The sequence below is a fragment of the Oncorhynchus gorbuscha genome, linkage group LG09 (genome assembly GCF_021184085.1).
Source record: "Oncorhynchus gorbuscha isolate QuinsamMale2020 ecotype Even-year linkage group LG09, OgorEven_v1.0, whole genome shotgun sequence".
Taxonomy (NCBI): domain Eukaryota; kingdom Metazoa; phylum Chordata; class Actinopteri; order Salmoniformes; family Salmonidae; genus Oncorhynchus; species Oncorhynchus gorbuscha.
The window spans coordinates 74,040,641-74,067,597 of record NC_060181.1 but is presented as its reverse complement, the minus strand read 5'-3'; the positions used below and the strand labels follow the sequence as shown (position 1 = coordinate 74,067,597).

The following is a 26,957-nucleotide window of genomic DNA, read 5'->3' as shown; positions in this document are numbered from 1 at the left end:
GCTGTGCCCCTAGAGATTCTGGGTTCGAGTCCAGGCTCTGTCACAGCTGGCCGCGACCGGGAGACCCATGGGGTGGCGTACAATTGGCCCAGCATCGTCCAGATTAGGGGAGGGTTTGGCCAGCAGGGATGTCCTTGTCCCATCGCGCATTGATGACTTCTGTGGCGGGCTGGGCGCAGTGCAGGCTGGGCGCAGTGCAGGCTGACACTGTCGCCAGGTATACGGTGTTTCCTCTGACACGTTGGTGCGGCTGGCTTCCGGGTTAAGTGAGCATTGTGTCAAGAAGCAGTGTGGCTTGGGTTTTGGGGGAACGCACGGCTCTGACCTTCGCCTCTCCCGAGTTCGTACGGAAGTTGCTGCGATGAGACAAGACTAACTACCAATTGGAAACACGAAATTGGGGGGTAAATGAAAAAATATTTATTAAAACCTTATTTGTTAATCGAAATTGTGAATTACTTACCACTGGTTAATGAGAAGGGTGTGCTTGAAAGGATGCATATAACTCTGCAATGTTGGGTTATGTTGGAGAGAGTCTCAGTGTTAAGTCATTTCCCACACACAGTCTGTGCCTGTGTTTAGTTTTCATACTAGTGAGGGTCGGGAATCCACTCTCACATACGCTACCGGTCAAAACACCTACTCATTCAAGGGTTTATCTTTATTTTTCACTATTTTCTACATTGTAAATAATAGTGAAGACATCAACACTATTAAATAACACATATGGAATCATGTCGTAACCAAAAAACTGTTTAACAAACCCAAATGTATTTTATATTTGAGATTCTTGAAAAAGCCACAAATGTAAAAGAATGTGAATCACATTTTTATTTGGGGTACCCCTGAGGGGCATCGCGTGTACCCAATTTGGGGAATAGGAAATGCAGTAGGTGATATAGATTCTGAAAATATTGTCTGGAGGTTGAAATCCTGTTGTAGAAAATGTTGGTAAAGTTCTTGAAAGCTTGGGAAATGGAATTGATTTACTGTACTATTCAGAATGAGATGTCTCCCTTTTTAGACTGAATGATGGTGGAAGTCCCTCATAAGTTATTTTAAGGGGTGACCTTGAGGGAAGAGGATGTGACAGACTTTCTCATTTCAGCTAATTAAGAAGAGTAGAATACTGGTTGGTTAAAAAAATTATATTTGGAGCTCACCCTCATGTCCTCAAAGCCAATATTTATCTTTCATCTCAGGGATTTTAATTCTAAAAGGTTGTCAGAGAGATATAGTCGTCATTTTTTTCGCTTGAATTTCGACCTTTTTGAGTAATGTGTTGCTGGCACAGAAACTCTGAAACTCTCTAGCTCTGTCTGTTACTCTTTCTCTCCTAGCTAGCACGTAACATTCTGAGAAGCATGTGTTTTGTGAGAGCTTGCTTGTCCTGTGATTATTTAGCATACAACCCTCCCACAAACTTATGGGAATGGTGCAGGATACTCAGCTAGCTCATAACGTTCTGAGAACCATGTTTCTTTAGCTGAGAATTTCTGTACTTCAGGTTTCCTCATGTTCAGAGAACTTTAAGAAACAACGTTCTTCTGTGGGAATTTCAGTACTTTTGCTTTTTACAGGTTTCCTCATTGTTCTATTTAGAGTCATTTTATCAGAATTTCTGTGTATGGAGTTCAAAACATTTAACCCAAACTAAGCTAACGGTGTTATAAAAAGTCTTATTGCAACATGTTCTCAATGTTATTTAATTACCTTCCAATATTCCAATAATTTTCAGAACATTAATAAAACCTCTCAGGAAAATGTTAGGGAACCATATTAAAACGTTCTCAGAACCTGCCTTCAACCTAAATATTTACTGGTGAAATTTTCACTTTCGTTCTTAGCTTTGTTCCCAGAATCAATGCGAAACCAAAAATGTACGTTTCCACAACTTCCAAGGAACCAAATGTGCTGGCTGGGCTGTTAATATATTTACCATATTTCTCTCTCTGTCATTGATCTTTCACTGTCTGTTTTCTCTCTGTCTGATTCCAGGACTACTTTATCCAATGTTGCTCATTTAAATACATATGATACGACAACGCTACACCAGTAACACCCAGCCTAATAGCTGCTATTTATTTGATCAGTATTTTCCAATGTTGTGATAGTCAGCCTCTCTGTCTGGGGTTCTTCTGTTCCCTAGCTATGTCTCTCCTCCCACATGGACAGGGCCATAGTGGTTTGTGCCGAGGTTAGTGCCTAAGATGCGTTCCTCCAGTTTATTTTTACATTTTGGCATGGTCCATGTTAGTGGAACTTTGGCATTGAGGAACCCTTGAAGTATCATAACTGCTCCTGCTGGGCTGTGGGGGTTTCTAGAGGGGAAAGTTATGTCTGATGATCCTAGTCATGACCTTGTCAACCCACACACTCTGGGTTCTGTGGATGTTGCTCAGAGGTTGTCTGGGTGTTTATACTGGGTTGTTGATGTGGGTTATGTAGATGTTGTTCTTGTGGACATTCCCTCTTCCCCAGGATGACGGACAGGGCTGTAAGCTCTCACCTGATAGGTGGATGGAGCTCCATGTCGCTCCCTGGCAACGAGGACCCTCAGGAGACCACTGGAGTCCCAGAGCTGTTGACACACACACACACACACATCATTTATTCCTCTAACTCTACGAATTGTGTGTTCGCCCTCAGACTTGGCGGAGCTTCCCCTGGTGAAGTTTGATTTCTCCTGTAACAAGGTGTCCACCATCCCAGTGTGCTACAGGAAAATGTCCCAGCTTCAGTCACTACAGCTGGAGAACAACCCCCTACAGAGCCCACCTGCACAGGTCAGTCTGGGTTAGGGATGGGCACAGATAATCAAATATACGAATGGACGTTAGTATTCGATTACTTGCAAGTAGGCCTATTCATAAAAGTACAAATAAATAGGCCTATTTTAACAATGAAAAGGCTTTGTCTGAGCACATAATGTTCACAAATAACGCAATGTATTTCAAATGTCCGGATATCTGAAAAAATGTCATATTATTTGAATAGTGAAAATACTTTAAATGGCCGTCCCTAGTCTGGGTCTGCATGGGGCTATTGCTTTCTCCACAGCTTGGCATGACATACGCTGCAGTGGAATGTAGTAGCATTCATCATAGGGCATTCTATTGACCATGTCACTGTTTATTTTGTTTTAGCTTTCCATATAGTGGAATTATTTGTGTACCTTCTACTTTTCTATCATCATCTGTTTTCTATCTGTTTTCTAGATCTGCATAAAGGGAAAAGTTCACGTATTTAAGTACCTGAGCATCGAGGCGTGTCGGAGTGACAAGATGCCTGACTCTCTCTACCTGCCTGTCATGGAGCGTCTCAGCCTATCACGCCCCACCACTGGCAGGTGAGTTGCTATGGCAACCCTAAGGGAGGCAACTGTTATTGCTGGGCTGGTACAAAAGCCTGCACACACTTTGGCTCTCTAGGGCCAGTATTGGCAACCTCTGATTTCTTTACCACGGAGTGTTGCCAGATTCTCCATTTCTACCTGTTGTTATAGTGCTGCTGCTGAGCCTTCCTCTCACAGTGTGTATGAGAGTGAAGTGTTTTACAGGGAGGGAGGATGTTATGTTCTGTAATGTGCCCTGTAATGTCCACCCCCACCCCTATAACCCTCCCCACTGCAAAGCGTGGGCAGGACAAATGTTCCTTTTGTCCTGGAGAGCTTCGACACTCACACTCACATCCCACTCACACACACACACTCCTGGCAGTGGAGGAAAAGAACAGCAGAGCTATTTATAATTCAGCCATAGAGCCATAGTAGAAGGATCCAACACCCTGGCCCAATGCTTTAGTAGAACTGTATTCACATGGATTCTCATAAAGTTTATATATTGAATGGTAATAATGATTAAGTCTGTGTGAGGCCAGAATTGGATCTAGCGTGTTTATGTGAATGAAGATAAGGACAGAATGCCATATGCTTCACTCTGATCTGTGAACATGCTCCCTTGGGATGCAAATGTAGGTGGCCTAGAAACGACAAGGTGTGTGTGTGTGTGTGTGTGTGTGTGTGTGTGAGAGAGAGAATCTCGTGTTCAGTTGTCTGGAGACTGTTCCGTGGATAACTTCCCTTAAACCTAGCTTCCATGTGTGTGAGAGACGGAGCGAGAGAAAGTGTGACAGAGCCGTGCTTCTCCACTGTGATCGGAGCGATTAGACTGCTCTGTCAGTTTCTCTCCTCTTTCCTCCTCCGTGTGCGTCTTTACCTCCTGACCCTGGCCGTCCCATAATCCTCTCACCCCTCTCCTCTCAGCACGGAGGACATTGACCAGAATAAGAAACAGGACACTGACTCAGGAGTTGGCAGTGACAACGGGGACAAGAGACTGTCTGCCACCGAGGTAGAATGAGTGTTTGTGTTTGTTGTGTGCGCACGTCCGCATGCATTTGTGTGTAACATTTGCATTGATTACACCGTAGGTGTCCGACATTATACATTGCCATTGAACGTTCCCTTCATTTTCTACGCCATGACTTCAGAAAGTTTAGAAATGTATATAATAATATTATGCAAGAAATAGCACATCTCCCTAGTGATGTTGAATAGTCACCATTTCTTCAGAGCTGTTCTAGGCTGTACTGTGCCTGCTGAGCACATAGCCACCGCCTGAGGATAGCAGGCTATCTTTGTCTTTCTTTTCTTTGTCTTATTCCCTTTCTTTTTTGGGAGTTTCTTTTTTAAAATTTTTTGTTCTTTCTTACTTTTCTACCGGTACACATTCATCCATGACCTCAGTGTATTTTGTGCTGATCAGATTGAAGTAGTGAAGAAGATATTGTCAGGTATGATACGACAGTTCTCTGGAATGATGCATTTGACAGAATATCTGGTTGTTTTTTGTCAGCTGAAACATTCGGCTGATTCTGACTGAAATACTGTACCAGTTGTACCAGCTGAAGTGCTTAGATATCTGTTGGTAACAGAAATGTTTGCTAATGTTTTTGGTAACTGAGCTGTGTGGTTGTTTCAGCCCTCAGACGAGGACAGCTTGAGTCTCAATGTCCCCATGTCCCACATCACAGAGGAGGAGGGGCTAAGCAAAGACGACTCCAGCGAACACATCAGCGCCCTCACAGGTAACACACACACACCTACAACGCCACACGTCTCTGACACTCTCAGTAAGGATATCTCCACCCCACTCCACCCACCGACCCTGTCAATGAGTAGCCACCCATCCCCGATACCAGCCCTCCTGAATGGGAGAAGAGAACAGCCAGCAGGGCTGTGTGTTACATCCTCAGATTAGGATAACACAGGAACACTGCCCAGATAGACACTGTAGAGAGGCCTCTGGTTTATGTTACGCCCCTATCTGCCACAAGAGGAAACAGAATAGAAACACTTTCTGTTGTTCTAAAGAGAGGACGTGGGATAAAAGAGATGTTTCCGGTGTCTCTATGTGGCTCAGTGGGAGTTTTTCCCCAGATTGTTGTTTTTGAGAAAGACTGAGGGAGCTCTGGGGCAGTGTTGACCCTGGCTAAACTCTGTGTGTGTGTGTGTGTGTGTGTGTGTGTGTGTGTGTGTGTGTGTGTGTGTGTGTGTGTGTGTGTGTGTGTGTGTGTGTGTGTGTGTGTGTGTGTGTGTGTGTGTGTGTGTGTGTGTGTGTGTGTGTGTGTGTGTGTGTGTGTGAGAGAGAGGTGGGGACAGGAAGTAAAGATATACACCAGGAAGGCTATGTCGGCACACACAGGGAGTAGTCTGGGAGGGGGTCACTGATAGGCTGGCGGTCCTCAGACTGGGTGGGAATGGTGTTGAAAGTGAAGGTGGTGTGAGACTGTAACAGTAACATGTAAACTCAGCAAAAAAAGAAACGTCCCTTTTTCAGGACCCTGTCTTTCAAAGATAATTAGTTCAAATCCAAATAACTTCACAGATTTTCATTGTAAAGGGTTTAAACACAGTTTCCCATGCTTGTTCAAAGAACCATAAACGAAGAATTGAATATGCACCTGTGGAACGGTCGTTAAGGTACTAACAGCTTACAGGCGGTAGGCAATTAAGGTCACAGTTATGAAAAAGTAGGACACTATAATGAGGCCTTTCTACTGACTGAAAAAGACACAAAAAAAAGATGCCCAGGGTCCGTGCTCATCTGCGTGAACGTGCCTTAGGCATGCTGCAAGGAGGCATGAGGGCTGCAGATGTGGCCAGGGAAATAAATTGCAATGTCTGTACTGTGAGACGCCTAAGACAGTGCTACAGGAGGACAGGACGGACAGTTGATTGTCCTCGCCATTGCAGAACACGTGTAACAACACCTGCACAGGATCTGTACACCCGAACATCACACCTGCTGGACAGGTACAGGATGGCAACAACAACTACCTGAGTTACACCAGGAACCCTCCATCAATGCTCAGACTGTCTGCAATAGGCTGAGGGAGGCTGGACTGAGTGCTTGTAGGCCTGTTGTAAGGCAGGTCCACACCAGACATCACCGGCAACAACGTTGCCTATGGGAAAAAATCCACTGTCGCTGGACCAGACAGGACTGGCAAAAAGTGCTCTTCACTAACGAGTCGCGGTTTTGTCTCACCAGGGGTGATGGTCGGATTCGCGTTTATCGTCGAAGGAATGAGCATTACACCGAGGCCTGTACTCTGGAGCGGGATCGATTTGGAGGTGGAGGGTCAGTCATGGTCTGGGGTGGTGTGTCACAGCATCATTGGACCTAGCTTAATGCAGCTGGTGGCCACACCAGATACTGACTTACTTTTGATTTTGAACCCCCCCCCCCTTTGCTCAGGGACACATTATTCAATTTCTGTTAGTCACATGTCTGTGGAACTTGTTCAGTTTATGTCTCAGTTGTTGAATCTTGTTATGTTCATGCAAATATTTACACATGTTAAGTTTGCTGAAAATAAACACAGTTGACAGTGAGGACATTTCTTTTTTTGCTGAGTTTGTGTTAAATGGCAGGCTTGATCAGACTGACTCAGATGAGATGAAGGCCGTCACCTTTTAGTCACTAAGCCCTATAATTTATTGGAAAAAATGCAACATGGTGGACTTATCCATCCTGTGGAAAAGTGTAGCAGAGAGGACAATACAGCTGCCTCAGACTATCTGGGCTGTTATATTAGCAGAGCTCGGATGGATGCGAGAGAGTGAGCTTTGCCTTAACAGCAGACTCATACATTTCCTCCCTAATCAGCCGCAATCCCAAATAATACAAACCCCAATACGAATACAACATATAAACCCATGTCACACCCTGGCCTACCCAAACATATAAAAAAAATACAAAATACAATGACCAAGGCGTGACAATTCTCAACCTATATATATAGGGACAGTGTCTCTATACAGTACAGCCTTTGAACTGTGACATTCTTTCCATTGATCTCTGACCTCGATCTCTGCCCCCTGTAGCGGACGGGGTGCGACTGATAGAGGAGAGCCCCACTGAGGCCCTGAAGGAACAGTTTGGCTACAGAGACTCTTCTGCTCTCAGCAACTGCTTTGTCAGCTACATCAAGGCAAGGCCATTCTCTCTCTCTCTCTCTCACTCACTCACTCACTCACTCACTCACTCACTCACTCACTCACTCACTCACTCACTCACTCACTCACTCACTCACTCACTCACTCACTCACTCACTGAAAGATTTGGTCTAAAGTTAATTAGGTGAGCAACTTGTTGAATTCATACATTTTGACATTTGGGGTGAACTACTCCATTAATAGGTGATTTTGGGTCAACTTTTTCTACCTGGGACTCAGCATCATCCATTATGAGCTAGATGTCTAGACGGACTCTGGAGCTGTTACTAAGGATGATACTGTGCATCATTAAGGCTGTCTGTATTGTAAAAGACCCATAGGGAAATGGCCGTGCTGTAAATAATGAAAGGATTGGTGTTTTTAACAGAATGAAAAGTGGAGCTGATGTGTTCAGACTTCCAGTCTCATGTATATTACATTCGTTCTCTATGACACCAGTACTGTTTAACCGATCACACTTTTATCCATCAACTCTTGGTGAAGACCTTTGGATGGCCGGTAGGCTTGATTAATGGCCATTAATGATACTGTAACGTTAATGCATATGGATGGAATATAAATCTTCAGTAATCATTTAGATTGCAATTTAGATCATGATATATCAGTCATCTCAATAGGCCAGTATGGATGATATCTTAGTCATCTCAATAGGCCAGTATGGATGATAACCCAGTCATCTCAATTAGAGGTCGACCGATTATGATTTTTCAACGCCGATACCGATTAATTGGATGATTTGTATTTATTTATTTGTAATAATGATAATTACAACAATACTGAATGAACACTTATTTTAACTTAATATAATACATCAATAAAAATCAATTTAGCCTCAAATAAATAATGAAACATGTTCAATTTGGTTTAAATAATGCAAAAACAAAGTGTTGGAGAAGAAAGTAAAAGTGCAATATGTGCTATGTAAGAAAGCTAACGTTTCAGTTCCTTGCTCAGAATATGAGAACATATGAAAGAAGGTGGTTCCTTTTAACATGAGTCTTTAATATTCCCAGGTAAGAAGTTTTAGGTTGTAGTTATTATAGGAATAATAGGACTATTTCCCTCTATACCATTTGTATTTCATTAACCTTTGACTATTAGATGTTCTTACAGGCACTTTAGTATTGCCAGTGTAACAGTATAGCTTCCGTCCCTCTCCTCACTCCTCCCTGGGCTCGAACCAGCAACACAATGACAACAGCCACCATCGAAGCAGCGTTACCCATGCAGAGCAAGGGGAACAACTACTAGAAGGCTCAGAGCGAGTGATGTTTGAAACGCTATTATCGCGCGCTTACTAGCTAGCCATTTCACTTCGGTTACACCAGCCTCATCTCGGGAGTTGATAGGCTTGAAGTCATAAACGGCGCAATGCTTGACACACAACAAAGAGCTGCTGGCAAAACGCACGAAAGTGCTGTTTGAATTAATGTTTACACGCCTGCTTCTGCCTACCACCGCTCAGTCAGATACTTAGATACTTGTATGCTCAGTCAGATTATATGCAACGCAGGACACGCTAGATAATATCTAGTAATATCATCAACCATGTAACTAGTGATTATGATTGATTTGTTTTTTATAAGATAAGTTTAATGCTAGCTAGCAATTTACCTTGGCTTACTGCATTCGTGCAACAGTCTCCTTGTGGAATGCAAGGAGAGAGGCAGGTCGTTATTGCGTTGGACTATTTAACTATAAAGTTGCAAGATTGGATCCCCCGAGCTGACACGGTGAAAATCTGTCGTTCTGCCCCTGAACGAGGCGGTTAACCCACCGTTCCTTGGCCGTCATTGAAAATAAGAATGTGTTCTTAACTAACTTGCCTAGTTAAATAAAGGTATTAAAAAATATAAATACGTATATATTTTTTTTATATCGGCGATTGTCATGAAAACTTGAAATCGGCCCTAATTAATCGGTCGACCTCTAATCTCAATAGGCCAGTATGGATGATATCTCAGTCATCTCATTAGGCCAGTATGGATGATATCTTCAGATTAGGGTCAGGAAAAACTCCTGGAACTCTTGATTACTATTCCCACTATTCTCCGTCTTTTACTCTCACCTCCCTCCCCTGCTGTCCCCATGGGCATGTGACAGCGAGGTATAAACACTGTACATAGCCATAATGACATTTGAAACTTAATGACATTTGAGACTTGTGAGTGTAATATTTACTGTTAATTTCTGGTTTATTCCACTATTGTTTATCTATTTCACTTGCTTTGGCAATATAAACATGTTTCCCATGCCAATAGAGCCCATGAATTGAATTGAATTGATAGGGTGGTCTCATCTTCAACCCCATGTGGATTGTGTCAGCAGATCTTTGAACGAGGGAGGGGGAGTGTGAGAGGTGGCATACTGGCCTGCTTATTCACTCTCTCACTCACTATGAAAAAGTCTAGTGACGGTTATGTTGAACCGCAACCAATCGCTGGCTGGTCCTCTGGATCATATGACCTGACTGCAGCTGATGTCGCGTGTGTGTAACTCGGTGTGTGTGTATTCCTGCTCGTGCAGGGACGGGCGGCAGACTACGACGAGCCCCTCAGGATAGAAGAAGAAACACACTGGGCCTCTGAACAGACGTGAGTATCCCTCCATCCATCCGTCTTTCATCTCGTCATCCATCCAGTTCTCTCCTTTTTACATCCCTCTCTCTGTTCACTGTAGTGGGTGTGTCTCTGTGTTGGTCTGTTTCTGTCCTTTCTCTCTCTCTCTTTCTCTCTCTGGGCTACAGTATAAGGTGTTATTTTTGTCTTTATGCATCCATAGACAGTAGTACTCTTTGTCAATCTGTATTCACATTGATTGATGTACACTCTCAGCTCTTTACCCGAGGCCAATGTAGAAAGGTCTTTGGTGTTTTTTAAGAAGCTGTGCTCCTCCCAAGTTGTTCTTGGCTCTTCTATACTGTGGTCGCTGTTTTCTTAGACCCACGCTGTCGAATGTGGCCCAAAAAGAGGCTTGGAGAAATTCTCTTTATTTAAACAGACCATCACCATACTATTTTCTTGCCACAGCAAAGCTATGTGTGTTCTGCTACAAACCACATGATGTATTTTGGTTGTGCCTTTGATATCTATACCAGGGCAACATTAGGTTAGCATTTAAAATATTCTTCATGTGAATGTTGTCATCTTCCAAAAATATTATGTCTTGGTGAAACGTGGTTCTGAATTGTAAACAAGATGACTCACTTCCTGTTTCCTGGCCCATAGGTCAAAGGTCACAGAAGGAACACACATTGCCATGATCAACCAGCTGAAGGAGGCTGTGGAGCTACTACAAGACCCTAACAGGTGGGCACCATTATGATACTTAGCATAAACATGTTTAGCACCTCCAGGCTTACGTGCATACAAGCTGTTGATGCACGCCTTTAGAAATGTTTTTACAAGTTAGAAAAATCCGTGTAATATGCAGTAGCCTACACTATCACAATACAACTGTTATTTATTTAGTTGTGATAGGCTTATAAACTTGAGAATGTCTTAGAAGTCTAAACATATGGGCTGCATGATGCGGCTCTATATTGATCATGTGGAAAAATTAGCAAAAAAAGGCATGCCCTCTGATCCTTGCGCTTCCAGAGAGAGACAATTATATTGCTGCTCATCTTGTATAGCAAGCAAGTTAGGGTATATCTAATCAATGGTAGATGGAATTAAATGGCAGAATTAAAACTGAAATGAGAAAGACCTAAAGCCTACAGGTAAACTGCTATTTAGTCTATAATCCGAATGGAGGTGTTGTTATGTGTAAGCTAACTGTAGGACGGTGAGAAGCTCAGTAACATTATGGTTAGCCTAGTTAGCTAAATCCTCTTGATTTGAAGCAGTCAAGACAGGTACTATGTAATCGGATGGGATGATAAATAACTAGCAAGAAGTTAGTCTAGTGGGAGTTAAGTGGTTGCGGTCTCTCCCTCTGTGCCTGCTTCGTTGAATTACACACACACACTGTACGGCCTCCACTCCCTATAGCCTAGAGCTGCTTGCTCTGTGCCTCTCCCTCTCTCCCTTTTCTCCATGGCTCCGGTTTAATAAAATGGCAAAACAATGGGCTTTTCTGCTGCTTCTCTCACTCGGATCAGACCGGGTCCATAAGGGGATGGTTCTGGTTGTTCTTTCGGAACAGGTTTTAAAAATGTATTTATGCATTTTGGGTTCTGGACTTTTTTGTGTCTATTTCGGAACAGGACCTCTAACTTCCATCTAAACATATTTTTCCTTATATAGACACCCTATATGTTTGAATAAAATCAACTACATATGCACTGAGCTTGTCTGATGCTTTAAGCACACTATTTGATTAAATAATTAAGACTCACAAATGACTCCGGAAAGAGCCGATGGTCAGTGTAAAAAAGAAATGACAGCAAGTGCCTATGTGACCTGGCGCATGTTGTCTCACTCTCCTCCCCACTGCAGAGAAAAGGCACCACAGCACACCAAGTGTTTATTGCGCTGTCCGTGCTGAAGCTTCAACATCAATCAAATGTATTTTTAAAGCCCTTTTTCACATCAGCAAATGTCACAAGTGCTTATACAGAAACCCAGCCTAAACCCCAAATGGCAAGCAATGTAGATGTAGAAGCATGGTGGCTAAGAAAAACTCCCTAGAAAGGCAGGAACCTAGGAAGGGACCTAGAGAGGAACCAGGCTCTAAGGGGTAGCCAGTCCTCTTCTGGCTGTGCCGGGTGGAGATTATAAGAGTACACGGCCATTAAGACCAGATTGTTCTTCAAGATAGATAGATGACCAGCGCGGTCAAATAATAATCAGTGGTTTTAGCGGGTGCAACATGTCAGTACCTCAGGAGTAAATGTCTGTTTGCCTTTCATAGCCGAGCATACAGAGGTCGAGACAGCAGGTGCGGTAAAGAGGGCAAGAGAGAAAAACAGCAGGTCTGGGACAAGGAAGCACGTCCGGTAAATAGGTCAGGGTTCCATTGCCACAGACAGAATAGTTGAAACTGAAGCAGCAGAACGACTAGGTGGACTGGGGACAGCCGTGAGTCATCAGGCTAGGTAGTCCTGAGGCATGGTCCTAGGGCTCAGGTCTTCCGGGAGGGGAGGAATATATAATTAGAGGGAGCATACTTAAATTCACACAGGACACCAGATAAGACAGGAGAATTACACCAGATATAATCCACTGACACTAGCCCCCCGGCACATAGACTATTGCAGCATAGATGCAGGCTCTCGAGTGGCACAGTGGTCTACCTCTCAGTGCTAGAGGTGTCACTACAGACCCGGGTTCGATCCCGGGCTGTATCACAACCGGCCTTGATCGGGAGTCCCATAGGTAAGGCGCACAATTGGCCCAGTGTTGTCCGGGTTAGGTGAGGGTTTGGCCGTGGTAGGCCATCGTTGTAAAATAAGAATGTGACTAAATCTGACTAGCCTAGTTAAATAAAGGTTCAATAAAAGTGGATAGTGGAGGCTGAGACGGGGGGGGGCGGTGGACACTGTGGCCCTGTCCGACAATAACCCCGGATAGGGTCTATCAGCCAGGATATAACCCCACCCACTTTGCCAAAGCACAGCCCCCACACCACTAGAGGGATATCAACAGACCACCAACTTACTACCCTGAGACAAGGCTGAGTATAGCCCACAAAGATCCCCTCCACCGCACAGCCCGAGGGGGAGCAAATCCAGACAGGAAGATCACGTCCGTCAAGTGTCGCACCCCTCCTAGGTATGGCATGGAAGAGCACTCGTAAGTCAGGGATTAAGCCCCCGTAATGGGGTCAGATGCAGAGAATCTCAGCGGAGAGAGGGGAGTTGACCAGGCAGAGACGGCAAGGGCGTTGTTTCTGACTGACAAGTTCTGTTACCCAAATCCCTAATTTGTTTATGAAATACAATCCCTGTTCACTCAACCCTTGCTCTCTTTACGTGAAATATTTAAGAGTTGCATACATGTGACCAATAGGGCCTGACCTATAGCCTATCAAAATCACATCAATAAATTGGTTATAACAAACTCCAAGCACAGTAATGTCGCCAGCAAAATGGATGCGGAGGACGTGAAAGCAACTTGAAATGGGTGAATGTTTACTGGTTGCTCAGGAGGGAAAGGTGAAGTCAGATCTATTGAAGACATTTGACTTAGTTGAAGAGACTACTGGAGATCAAGATAAAGGAGGGTATAGCAGAAAGTGTTGTGACTTATGTTGCTGTTAGATTACAATAGTATTTTGTTTCTGGCCATTTGGAACAGTTTAGACAATACTAAATACGTGTACCAGAGACTCTGTTCTAACGGGGGAAAAGTATAATCTATAAAGCCTTTATTATAGCAGACTAAACACATTTGCATGCATTTGGGAATTGCGGTTTATTTATTGTTTAGGCAGCTCCTTTTGTTCATTTTTTAAAACGAAAATGCTTGATTGTATGTCTCGTATGCTGTGATGGCATGAACAAATGAATGGTTGATTGATACAGTAGCCTATATATTGAAATATAGCCCTAAGTAAGTTATGGTATTAAGATTAAACAGGACATGCTCTTAGGCCTACAGCTTAGGCCTACAGCTCCTGGACAGTCTGTGGTGCAACGTGGCGTTGGTGGATGGAGCGAGACATGGTGTCCCAGATGTGCTCAATTGGATTCAGGTCTGGGGAACGGGCGGGCCAGTCCATAGCATCAATGCCTTCCTCTTGCAGGAACTGCTGACACACTCCAGCCACATGAGGTCTAGCATTGTCTTGCATTAGGAGGAACCCAGGGCCAACCGCAACAGCATATGGTCTCACAAGGGGTCTGAGGATCTCATCTCGGTACCTAATGGCAGTCAGGCTACGTCTGGCGAGCACATGGAGGGCTGTGCGGCCCCCCCAAAGAAATGCCACCCCACACTATGACTGACCCATCGCCAAACCGGTCATGCTGGAGGATGTTGCAGGCAGCAGAACGTTCTCCCCGGCGTCTCCAGACTCTGTCACGTCTGTCACATGTGCTCAGTGTGAACCTGCTTTCATCTGTGAAGAGCACAGGGCGCCAGTGGCGAATTTACCAATCTTGGTGTTCTCTGGCAAATGCCAAACGTCCTGCACGGTGTTGGGCTGTAAGCACAACCTCCACCTGTGGACGTCGGGCCCTCATAGCACCCTCATGGAGTCTGTTTCTGACCATTTGAGCAGACACATGCACATTTGTGGCCTGCTGGAGGTCATTTTGCAGGGCTCTGGCAGTGCTCCTCCTTGCACAAAGGCGGAGGTAGCGGTCCTGCTGCTGGGTTGTTGGCCTCCTCCGCGTCTCCTGATGTACTGGCCTGTCTCCTGGTAGCGCCTCCATGCTCTGGACACTACACTGACAGACACAGCAAACCTTCTTGCCACAGCTCGCATTGATGTGCCATCCTGGATGAGCTGCATTACCTGAGCCACTTGTGTGGGTTGTAGACTCCGTCTCATGCTACCACTAGAGTGAAAGCACCACCCGCATTCAGAAGTGACCAAAACATCAGCCAGGAAGCATAGGAACTGAGAAGTGGTCTGTGGTCACCACCTGCAGAACCACTCCTTTATTGGGGGGGGGGGGTGTCTTGCAAATTGCCTATAATTTCCACCTGTTGTCTATACCATTTGCACAACAGCATGTGAAATGTATTGTCAATCAGTGTTGCTTCCTAAGTGGACAGTTTGATTTCACAGAAGTGTGATTGACTTGGAGTTACATTGTTGTTTAAGTGTTCCCTTTATTTTTTTGATCAGTGTATATGGATGATTTATAAAGCCAGGCACATTTAAGTTACGCTATTAATTATAGACTTAATTAAGTTGGGGTTTTCTCTCTCCTCAATTTTCTTAGACAATTAGACTAAGGCAAGGGTGTTTTTCCTCGTCTCTGCTGCTGAATCTGCCGAATTGTTCTCAATCCAAACATGCTGGTTAACTTGTTCCTATTATGCACGTAGCAACATAGGGAAAGCGCCAATTCTACTGCACACTGAACCGCGGACAACGACCGTATCCAACGTGGGAGAAAGCACATTTGTTATAAAATAATATTATACTGACCGAATATATGTATGTATATATATATATTCGGTCAGTACAGAGTTACAGATCATATAAGGAATCATGCCCTAATCTATGTGTTTATAACATGACTGGGCAGGGGTGTAGCCAAGGGTGGGCCTTGGAGGGCATAGGCCCACCCACTGGGGAGTCAGGCCAAGCCAATCAAAAAAAAATGTTTAGCTCACAAAGGGGCTTTTTATTACAGACAGAAACTCAGACTATCCCGCATGTGAAGAAGCTGGATGTGGACGTCCTGGGCTGGCGTGGTCTGTGGTTGTGAGGCCGGGTAGACCTACTGCCAAATTCTCTAAAAAGTCATTGGAGGCGGCTTATGGTAGAGAAATTAACATTAAATTCTCTGGCAACAGCTCTGGTGGACATTCCTGCGGTCAGCATGCCATTCTATTGATATGCCACACCAGACAGGTGGATGGATTATATTGGCAAAGGAGAAATGCTCGCTAACAGGGATGTAAACAAATTTATGAAATTAGCTTTTTGTGCGTGTGGAACATTTCTGCTTTTTCAGCTCATGAAACATGGAACCAACACTTTACATGTTGCGTTGATATTTTTGTTCAGTGTAGATTTATTGGAGTTGCACCATTATTTTTTACATCATATAACTGTGTACAATTTCAGTATCACATGTATTAGAGTGATGGACTGTGCCATCCCTGTGGCCGCCGCAATGTATTAGTCCACTGAGACAGGTGGGAATCAAGCAGGTGTCTTGTGCACCATAAAAAAATAAGTTGCGACTGCATAATAAATTGCAACTGCCGTTCGCTAGTTTGGTAGGCTACCTATCAGCTCCATTGTGCAGTTTTGGATGGGATTACCGTGACCAACAGTCACAGGGACTGTGGGGGTGACTCGTGACCCGGGACACCACTAGAAATGATTATCATCGTAATATATTATCTTCTACATGAAGTACCGTTGGAACATTGCATTGAAAACATTGGAGTACAGTTATCCCTACTGAGTCAGAGGTTACATTTATGACAAGAACAAGTACATCCCCCAACCCAACAGATGGCTCATTATCATATGCCCATAGAGGCAGTCAAAATCTCCCATACACAGCCCAATACTCAATCTGTGAAATATATTATCCACCATGTGTCATCTAATCATATTTCAGGTCAATGTTGTTATTGAAATGTCCCACTTGGCCATATCAGAATGTTGTCTTTGTAGCTACTATTCCGTATTTGTCTAATTCTTTCAGAGCCCAGTCATTGGCACACAAACTATACCGCATACTGCTCCCTCCTGCTCTCTAGCATGAATATGGTAGCAGAAATGGCACATTTGACTGTCTTCCTTGGTACTGTGAATATCTAGTTCAGTACAGGGACTGGATAACTCTGGGGCTGTTTCAGTGGAGGTGAAAGAGACTCATTGGGCATTGAGTGGTAAAACTTCTGGAGATCTGTGTAGATGCTTGACGCCTCTCTTTTTCTCTCTCTCTGCTCTCAGAGTGCATATGGAAACAGAGGACCTGTCTGGAATTCAGCTCTACCCTGTTGAGATGGTCATGTTGGAGGACACTCTCAAGTAAGGCTGTTGTGTGCGTGCGTGTGTGCGTGCGTGCGTGTGTGCGTGCGTGTGCGTGCGTGTGTGTGCGTGTCTTACTCACACTCTCTTCTCTCACTACAGTGGCCAAGGCAGTGAAGGACAAACCACACCCAAGGTGAGACCTCTTTCCTATAAGAATCACATGGTTTTACTGCATAATGCACACACCTACGAGCACCAATATTGCATGAACTCTGACTATGACCATTGTGTGAGTATGTGTATCATCTCTATGTGCAGTGAAGGGGTGTGTGTGTGGCTGTGTCGAACTGTAAAATATATAAGTAGCATCTGTGTTAGACTAAGACCCCTCTCCTGGGTTTAGTGTGTGTTTTAGTTTCCCTCCCTGAGCAAGCAGTCCTGCCCTTCCTCCTCCTCTGATGTAATTTCCTGTCTACTTTAATATAGCTCTGCTGCTCGTTGGTATTTGAATATTCTTAAGATGACTTGTTTGTAGTATAACATATTTGAGCTGTGGTGAAGTAAAGCTTGAATTGCTGTGGTAGATGTACACTACATGACCAAAAGTATGTGGACACCTGCTTGTCGAACATCTTATTCCAAAGTCGGGCACTGATGTTGGGCAATTAAGCCTGGTTCGCAGTCGGGATTCCAATTCATCCCCCAAACGTGTTCAATGGGGTTAAGGTCAGGGCTCTGTGCAGGCCAGTCAAGTTCTTCCACACTGATCTCGACAACCATTTATGTATGGACCTCACTTTGTGCATAGGGGGCATTGTCATGCTGAAACTGGAAAGGGCCTTCCTGTCGCCACAAAGTTGGAAGCACAGAATCATCTAGAATGTAATTGTATGATGCAGTGTTAAGATTTCCCTTTACTTCCAGAGGCAGATTGGATCTTCGGTAATGAGTGTTGCAACCTAGAACAGACATTTTTACGCGCTACGTGCTTCAGCACACAACTGTCCCATTCTGTGAGCTTATGTGGCCTACCACTTTGTGGCTGAGCCGTTGTTTCTTCTAGACGTTTCCACTTCACAATAACAGCAGTTACTGTTGACCGGGGCGGGGCAACTCTAGCAGGGCAGACATTTGACAGACTGACTTGTTGGAAAGGTGGCATGCTATGACGGTGCCACATTTGAAAGTCACTGAGCTCTTCAGTAAGGCCATTCTACGGCCAACGTTTGTCTATGGAGATTGAATGGCTGTGTTCTGGATTTGATACACCGGTCAGCAACAGGTGTGGCTGAAATGGCTGAATCTACTCATTTGAAGGGGTGTCCACATACTTTTGTGTGTATATACAGTGTACTAAGTAGATTTACAAATAAGTTCCACTGGTTGGTATGTTCTATCTAGTGGGACACTCCCGAAGGTGGCTTTGAGTTCCAGAAGAAACGAGAGTTGATTCTAGAGAGGGCCAGGCTGGAGGCCCAGCTTGCATGCCAACAATATGAGACACATATGTCCAACCAGGTAAACCTAGTAACGAGCCATGGATGGCCACCCCCCTCAGGCTTACCAGCCAATCCCTGCCTCTGACTTCCCGTGTGTGTGTGTGTGGTCACTTCATGCTCTTAACCACTGGTCCCAAGTCAGTTTTTGTGTGAAGTATTACATAGTTCAGACGAGGGCTATAGTAGGGGTAGCTGATCCTAGATATGTGGTTAAGGGCATTAGAGGGCAAATCCTAACTTGAGTTTTCTCAAAAATCTGCCATTGACTTCAGTGTAAGATTGTTTGAACGTTTGTTTACTTGGATCTCAAGTTAGGATTCAGTCTCGTGACCAGTAGTTGTGTTTGCTGGTGTGACCTCTATCCTGTTACCTAGTCACCTCATGACCTTTTAAATCTGTGTGTCGGTCTGCTGTTGTAAATGTCGAACTTTGATCTTACCTTTTTGTTTACACTTCTAGAGGTAGATGAGGGGAATTATTTGAGGCTTGTGTGTAGTGTTGATGTTTTTGTTGACTGTGTGAGATTTAGTTGTGTGTTGTATGTAGCATGGCTATATAGTTAGTAGTTTGTGAAGTTGACCAATAGTTTACAAACATGAGGATTTGACCCCGACCCAGTCTGCTTCAATACAATGGTAACTGTTGCCCAGATACATTATATAACAATAAATGTTGCCCAGAAACTTCCAATCCTTCATAGCAAGACTGGGATTGGCTCACACACTTTAAAGACCTAAACAAATGCTTTTGAGCTTAAAAGTTGGTTTAATGTCATTAAAAAAGTGCTAGCTGGAGAGTTGACAACCCTGTAGTTGAAATAGACCAGCACCAAGGGAGGAGGAACAACAGGAGAGTTGACAACCCTGTAGTTGAAATAGACCAGCACCAAGGGAGGAGGAACAACAGGAGAGTTGACAACCCTGTAGTTGAAATAGACCTGCACCAAGGGAGGAGGAACAACAGGAGAGTTGACAACCCTGTAGTTGAAATAGACCTGCACCAAGGGAGGAGGAACAACAGGAGAGTTGACAACCCTGTAGTTGAAATAGACCTGCACCAAGGGAGGAGGAACAACAGGAGAGTTGACAACCCTGTAGTTGAAATAGACCAGCACCAAGGGAGGAGGAACAACAGGAGAGTTGACAACCCTGTAGTTGAAATAGACCAGCACCAAGGGAGGAGGAACAACAGGAGAGTTGACAACCCTGTAGTTGAAATAGACCTGCACCAAGGGAGGAGGAACAACAGGAGAGTTGACAACCCTGTAGTTGAAATAGACCTGCACCAAGGGAGGAGGAACAACAGGAGAGTTGACAACCCTGTAGTTGAAATAGACCTGCACCAAGGGAGGAGGAACAACAGGAGAGTTGACAACCCTGTAGTTGAAATAGACCTGCGCCAAGGGAGGAGGAACAACAGGAGAGTTGACAACCCTGTAGTTTAAATAGACCAGCACCAAGGGAGGAGGAATAACAGGAGAGTTGACAACCCTGTAGTTTAAATAGACCAGCACCAAGGGAGGAGGAACAACAGCATAACAAGGAGAACAAGACTTTGTCTGTCAATTCAATTCTTTAAAAAAAATCTTCAACAATGCCATAGCGTTGTCACACACACAGAGAGAGAGAGAGACAGGGCCCACTATTGGGAACAGTGCACACAGCCAGCACTGTCACCCCATAGCGACAGCCTGTCCAATACAAGCTACATGGTCGTAGCAACAGTTACCTCAGCACAATCAACTAATTAGAGTTGAAGCAATATTGATATTACCAAACCACTAGATACTGTGCAACCCATGAGATGTATTGACCAATCCAAGCTAGAGGACAACTGGCCATGCTAGTCAATCTGGGTGAGTGTCAGAGAAAGGAACAGGGTGAGTTGTGCTCTAGTTAAGCCAGCTCAGAGATCATCTTTAGTGTTTCATAGTATAGGATGCCAAGCTCCAATCAAAATCCTGCACACGTACATCATACACAGTGCACACAGAGGTCACAAATATACACACATTCAACACCAGCTGTCTTGTCCCCAATTACCCATATAGACCTGGACAATGTGTATGTATTATGCAAGTATGCTCTCTGGATAAGAGGGTCCCTAACCTTTATGTTTGTACTCCCATGGACTTTCTATCAGGGAGAAGACAGAGTTCCAGGCAGCGGTCCCACGTTTACCACCCCTGCCTTTGGGCTGAAGCCCCGTTCTGGTGAGTGCAGGCTGGGAATGGCACAGTATGGAGGGTGGGTAGAGGCATGGGTGGGTGGGTGAAGGGATGGGTACATCTCTATACCTACCACAATCCATAATTACATGATCCTACTGTCCCTAAATCCATCCTTTCACTCCAACATAAAGACATGGATGCCCTTGATCCGCTCTGCTTCTCCCCCAAATCCTCCCATACCTCGATCCTACTTTTATGGGGTTATAAGATTATCCCAAGGTAAGAAAGACCTGGGCAGTTCCTCCAATGGTCAAGAGTCCGTCGCCACCCCAACTACCCAAACTCGTTCCCCTCAGACTAGAACTTCTGAGACGGACGGTATCTCATAACACCCTCTGTGCTCAAGTCCCGTAAAGCAGCAGCAGCAGTTGGGCCGTGCTGTAGAGGCTACCAGCCCTGTCCTGGCTAACATGCAATGCTCCCACAATGTTTCTGTAATGCTGTGTGAACAAAGTGATGCGTGTTTGCTTAGAAGGCGTGGATGTGAGTACTTTGCACCCAATCCCAAAGAGGGGCTATGGAGGAAGACTCATACAAGGTGTCGTCCATCTTGTAGCTAACTAACTGGAGTACTGGTTAGCTACCTCCTGTGGAACAGAGCAGGTCCACAGATTCTGAGTTGAGAAAAGAAATCCTCTACAAATCCTCTGTACCTGTTTGGTACTGCTCAGGGTCAGATGGCTTTGGGTGCAGGTTCACTGAAACAACTCTAGCATCTATTATATTCTGCTTGTAGAAATAGAGCTAGCATCCATCCAGCTAGTTGCTACGTACAGTAGGCTACAGCTGTAGCATGTCAAATTTAGCTGTAGGCTACCTGCTACCATTAACAGCATGTCATGAAATCTGTATTGTGAAATGGCACTAATATTGATTTATTTTCTTTTTATGTATTTTTTTCTTCTTCATGGCATCTTTCACATCTCCTTTGTTTCTTCCTTTCCTCCCCCTCTTACATCAATTCTCCCTCCTTTCACACCCCTTTATATAACCCAACCTGCCTTTGCATGCAATTATCAACTGCTGCTGCCTGTTTCGTTTCCTTGTCTTTTAAAATTCAAACTGTTTTTTTTCCCGGAACTTTCTCTGGTGTCTCGGGGGTGGGTGTGGTTTTGGAATGGATCTGTCTTGTTCTACTTGGCCTCTCCCCCTATACCTTGCCCCACCTTGCCCTCCGCACCTCTTCCTCTAGCCCCCGCCTCACTGCCCTGCTCGCCCCCGCTCTGTCTCCGCCCCCTCCTCACACAGGCCCTGTCCATCGATAGAGACACTCCCCCTAGACCAGGCGATGGAGGCATGCACAGCAGTGGTAGGTCACTCCTCCCAACTAATTGGCCAATCGGAGGCCTCGAAACCAAACATAACTAGACAAAGTCAGATGTTTGCAAACCATTTGCATTGTGTGACTCCCTGTTTCTCTCTCTCTTCTTCTTTCACTCTCTCAACTCTTTCTCTCACTGTTTCCTTTTTCTATATTTCTACCTGTAACTCTTTCTACCTATTACGCTCTGTGATCTCTCATCTTCTCTCTATCACTCGTTCCAAGCCATGGGTGAGTGTGATGAAAGTGTGCACTGTACTTTTGCAGTCACATCTGTGCCTTGGACCACATGTTTGGGGTGTTTTCGATTACTTTTGTGTGTGTGTGTGTGTGTGTGTGTGTGTGTGTGTGTGTGTGTGTGTGTGTGTGTGTGTGTGTGTGTGTGTGTGTGTGTGTGTGTGTGTGTGTGTGTGTGTGTGTGTGTGTGTGTGTGTGTGTGTGTGTGACGCTGCAGAACTCTGAGGCCCAGAGGATCAAAGGAGAGCCTCCACACTTCACACACTCATCCTCTTCCTTCATCTTTCCATCCCTCCATCTGTTCTCATGTTGGCAAGTGTGTTGTGGTGGTGGTTGCACATGGTAAAAGTTAAATCATGTGTCTGTACGCCACTGCATCAATGTGGTTGAAGACATTGGAAGGTGGTCTGCTATACAGAAGCTAGTTCCAAGACCACCCAACAACACACACACACACACACAGATGCTCTCTGATGCACATACACATTTATACATACAGATGTATTTTATCTAGCTCTGGACATTACCACATTCTGTCTGACAGAGAGAAATAGTTAATTCCCCCTGCAGTCATTATCAGACCGTATGTTCACTCCCAGTACAACCACAGTCCAGATCTGGCAACACACACAGACGCCACCCTCCATTAAGTCCCCTTTGATATGGGCTCTGCCTAACAGTGCATTATAGCCGTTGGAAAACCAATTAAACACAGACACAGTATCTTTCATGCCAGGACTGATATTGGTAGGAAAGCAGATTGGGTACTGAGATATCTGATGTCCTCCACTCACTCACTCAGCTCAGTATGTACGTACGAACGGAGTATCTTGCTGTTCCTCTCCCCTGGCTTCCTTTCTATTGCTCATGGTATTTATAGTTTTATATTTTAACTGTTAGATAATGGTCTCACTGGGGATATCCCACTTCCATAAGGAGGGAAACAGAAAGTTGCCGACAGCCATTTCCCCCAGGGCGACTCATGTTACGTGATTGTTCAAAGGGTGCGCTTTTATGATATCAGCATGGATTCAAAGTCAACATTCACTTTTTATCACTCCCCCGTTGCTAATGATAATAGTTCAATAGGTAGATTATAATAACAAAGACATTCAAAAAGAATGTCCTGAAGAAAGAAAATAGGAGTGTTCCAAGGAGCAGTAATGTTGGACAATTGGTCATGGAATTCCCAAGTAGTGAGAACAGTGGTGATAGCTTTGTTTTTCAATGAAGATATAACCAGTAAACGGGTAAGGCCTCAGGGAGGTGACATCACCAGTAACCAATAGGTGAGATCACAAGTGGCTGACCTCATTAACAGCCAAAGAGCTCTCAGAACCCAGTCTAAGGGCACCATTCCAACTCCAAGTGTGTCTAGGGCAGGTCTCTCCAATCATGTTCCTGGAGAGCTACCATCCTGTAGGTTTTCACACAAACACCTAATTCTAATAATTAGATGGTTGATAAGATTACTCAGGTTAGTTACAACTGGAGTTGGAACAAAAACCTACAGGAGGGTAACTCTCCAGGAACATGGTTGGAGTGATAACCTACAGGAGGGTAGCTCTCCAGGAACAGGGTTGGAGTCAAAACCTACAGGAGGGTAGCTCTCTAGGAACAGGGTTGGAGTGAGAACCTACAGGAAGGTAGCTCTCCAGGAACAGGGTTGGAGTGAGAACCTACAGGAGGGTAGCTCTCCGGAAACAGGGTTGGAGTGATAACCTACAAGAGGGTAGCTCTCCAGGAACAGGGTTGGAGTGATAACCTACAGGAGGGTAGCTCTCCAGGAACAGGGTTGGAGTGAAAACCTACAGGAGGGTAGCTCTCCAGGAACAGGGTTGGAGTGATAACCTACAGGAGGGTAGCTCTCCAGGAACAGGGTTGGAGTAGAAACCTACAAGAGGCTAGCTCTCCAGGAACAGGGTTGGAGTGATAACCTACAGGAGGGTAGCTCTCCAGGAACAGGGTTGGAGTAGAAACCTACAAGAGGCTAGCTCTCCAGGAACATGGTTGGAGTGATAACCTACAGGAGGCTAGCTCTCCAGGAACATGGTTGGAGAGCCCTGGTCTAGCGTCACACCAGCACCCGTCGTTGGTAGCACAGTTACACAACTTGTTTGTGTGTAGATGCTTGAGGGCTGAATGAGGAAGCAGAATGACTACTGATACTGAATGTATGTATGGTGCAGTAGCTTTTATTGACCTTTGAACTCATAAACAACAACAGCTGTTGACAGTTGTATTCTCTGTGGGTCGGTGATGTCACACAGTAGCAGCCCTGACTAGAGAGGAACCAGGATTTTAGACTTCCTCTCTGATACAGGATTTCCTTCTGGGCTAGAACGCCACTGGGCGGCCATTAGACAGGGTTAAATTGGGTTTGTTGTTCAAAGCATGACACACAATATTCCTCTTTCTTTCTCTCTCTTTCTCTGACCCCCTCACAAATCAGTGTGTGCACTCAGAGGCCCAATCTGTGTCTATTACTCTGGAAAAAATGAATGCTCTGCTATTATACACACACATACACTAAATATACAAAACTATGTGGACACCCCTTCAAATTAGTGGACTCGGCTATTTCAGGGACACCAGTTGCTGACAGGTGTATAAAATCGAGGGCACAGCCATGCACTCTCCATAGACGAACAATAGCAGTAGAATGTCCTTACTGAAAAGCTCAGTGACTTTCAACGTGTGTACACACACACACTACCGGTCAAAAGTTTTAAAACACTTACTCATTCAAGAGTTTTTCTTTATTTTTACTATTATTCTACATTGTAGAATAATAGTGAAGCCATCAAAAACTATAAAATAGCACATATGGAATCATGTAGTGACATCAAAATATATTTTATATTTGAGATTCAAATAGCTACCCTTTGCCTTGATGACAGCATTGCACACTCTTGGCATGCTCTCAACCAGCTTCACCTGGAATGCTTTTCCATCAGTCACGAAGGAGTTCACTCAAATGCTGAGCACTTAGCTGCTTTTCCTTCACTCTGCGTTCCAACTCATCCCAAACCATCTCAAATGGGTTGAGGTCGGGTGATTGTGGAGGCCATGTCATCTGATGCAGCGCTCCATCACTCTCTTGGTCAAATAGCCCTTACACAGCCTGGAGGTGTGTTTTGGATCATTGTCCTGTTGAAAAACAAATGATAGTTCCACTAAGCACAAACCAGATGGGATGGTGTATCGCTGCAGAATGCTGTGGTAGCCATGCTGGTTAAATGTGCCTAGAATTTTAAATCACAGCAGTGTCACCAGCAAAGCACCCCCACACCATCACACCTCCTCCTCCATGCATCACAGTGGGAACCACACATGCAGAGATCATCCGTTCACCTACTCTGCGTCTCAAAAAGACAGTGGTTGGGAACCAAAATTCTCACATTTGAACTCATCAAACCAAAGGACAGGTTTCCACCAGTCTAATGTCCATTGCTCGAGTTTCTTGGCCCAAGCAAAGTCTCTTCTTCTTATCGGTGTCCTTTAGTAGTGGTTTCTTTGCAGCAATTCGACTATGAAGGCCAGATTCACGCAGTCTCCTCTGAACAGTTGATGTTGAGATGTCTTACTTGAACTCTGTGAAACATTTATTTGGGCTGCAAATTATGAGGCTGGTAACTCTAATGAACTTATCCTCTGCAGCAGCAGTAACTCGGGGTCTTCCATTCCTTACTTAAAATGTTCCGTATTGACTGACCTTCATGTCTTAAAGTAATGATGGACTGTCGTTTCTCTTTGCTTATTTGAGCTTTGCTTGCCATAATATGGACTTGGTCTTTTACCAAATAGGGCTATCTTCTGTATACCACCCCTACCTTGTCACAACACAACTGATTGGCTCAAACGCTTTAAGAAGGAAAAACATTACACAAATTAACTTTTAACAAGGCATACCTGTTCATTTCTATGCATTCCAGGTGACTACCTCATGGAGATGGTTGAGAGAATGTCAGTGTGTGCAAAGCTGTCATCAAAGCAATGGGTGGCTACTTTGACGAAACTCAAACATAAAATATATTTTGATTTGTTTAACACTTTTTTTGGTTACTAAATTATTCCATATGTGTTATTTCATAGTTTTGATGTCTTCACTATTATTCTACAATGTAGAAAATAGTAATAAATAAAGATAAACCTAGAATAAGTGTTTTTCTGGTACTGTGTGTATATGTAGATAATTTGTTCATATTTTTTTTTACTCCAAACATAAACATGGAAACAACAACTTAAAGACACACCCATACAACTACATCTCATCTGCCCAGACCCCCCCCCCCACCCCCATCCCTAGTGCCTGCATTATTGTTTGCCACCTGGACATAAATTGCACCAATAATTTTTCGGTCACCCATGCCATTTTTATATTTCAATATTAAATAATTAGATTTTTCCATTGTAGCGAATTGGATTGATTTCAAAAGAATCGTCCAGCCCATTTGGTGTCTCACTACACCCCCATATGCTATGCCTTGAAATATGCAGACAGACGGATTAAAAGTCAGTTCACATTGTAATACTTCTGACAGCCAACTTTCTTCTCCGCCCATTACTTTTGGATTTAATAGCATTCCCAGGAAT

At 44.4% G+C, this 26,957-nt stretch overlaps 1 protein-coding gene across 6 annotated transcripts in view; it reads left to right on the top strand.

The window, feature by feature from the left end:
* The window catches only part of LOC124044052 (leucine-rich repeat and calponin homology domain-containing protein 1-like), a 115,854-nt gene that overhangs the window by 76,197 nt on the left and 12,700 nt on the right, over positions 1–26,957 (top strand). For 2 of the 6 annotated variants that reach the window (XM_046363411.1, XM_046363407.1), the window contains exons 5-16: positions 2,650–2,786; positions 3,219–3,349; positions 4,265–4,352; positions 4,983–5,088; positions 7,391–7,497; positions 10,049–10,116; positions 10,750–10,830; positions 17,054–17,131; positions 17,234–17,267; positions 18,476–18,592; positions 20,716–20,785; positions 21,996–22,112. In XM_046363411.1, coding sequence (XP_046219367.1) covers positions 2,650–2,786; positions 3,219–3,349; positions 4,265–4,352; positions 4,983–5,088; positions 7,391–7,497; positions 10,049–10,116; positions 10,750–10,830; positions 17,054–17,131; positions 17,234–17,267; positions 18,476–18,592; positions 20,716–20,785; positions 21,996–22,112 — 1,134 coding nt within the window. The remainder of the gene's footprint in view (positions 1–2,649; positions 2,787–3,218; positions 3,350–4,264; positions 4,353–4,982; positions 5,089–7,390; positions 7,498–10,048; positions 10,117–10,749; positions 10,831–17,053; positions 17,132–17,233; positions 17,268–18,475; positions 18,593–20,715; positions 20,786–21,995; positions 22,113–26,957) is intronic. The other 4 variants (XM_046363413.1, XM_046363408.1, XM_046363409.1 and 1 more) reach the window with 3 other exon arrangements.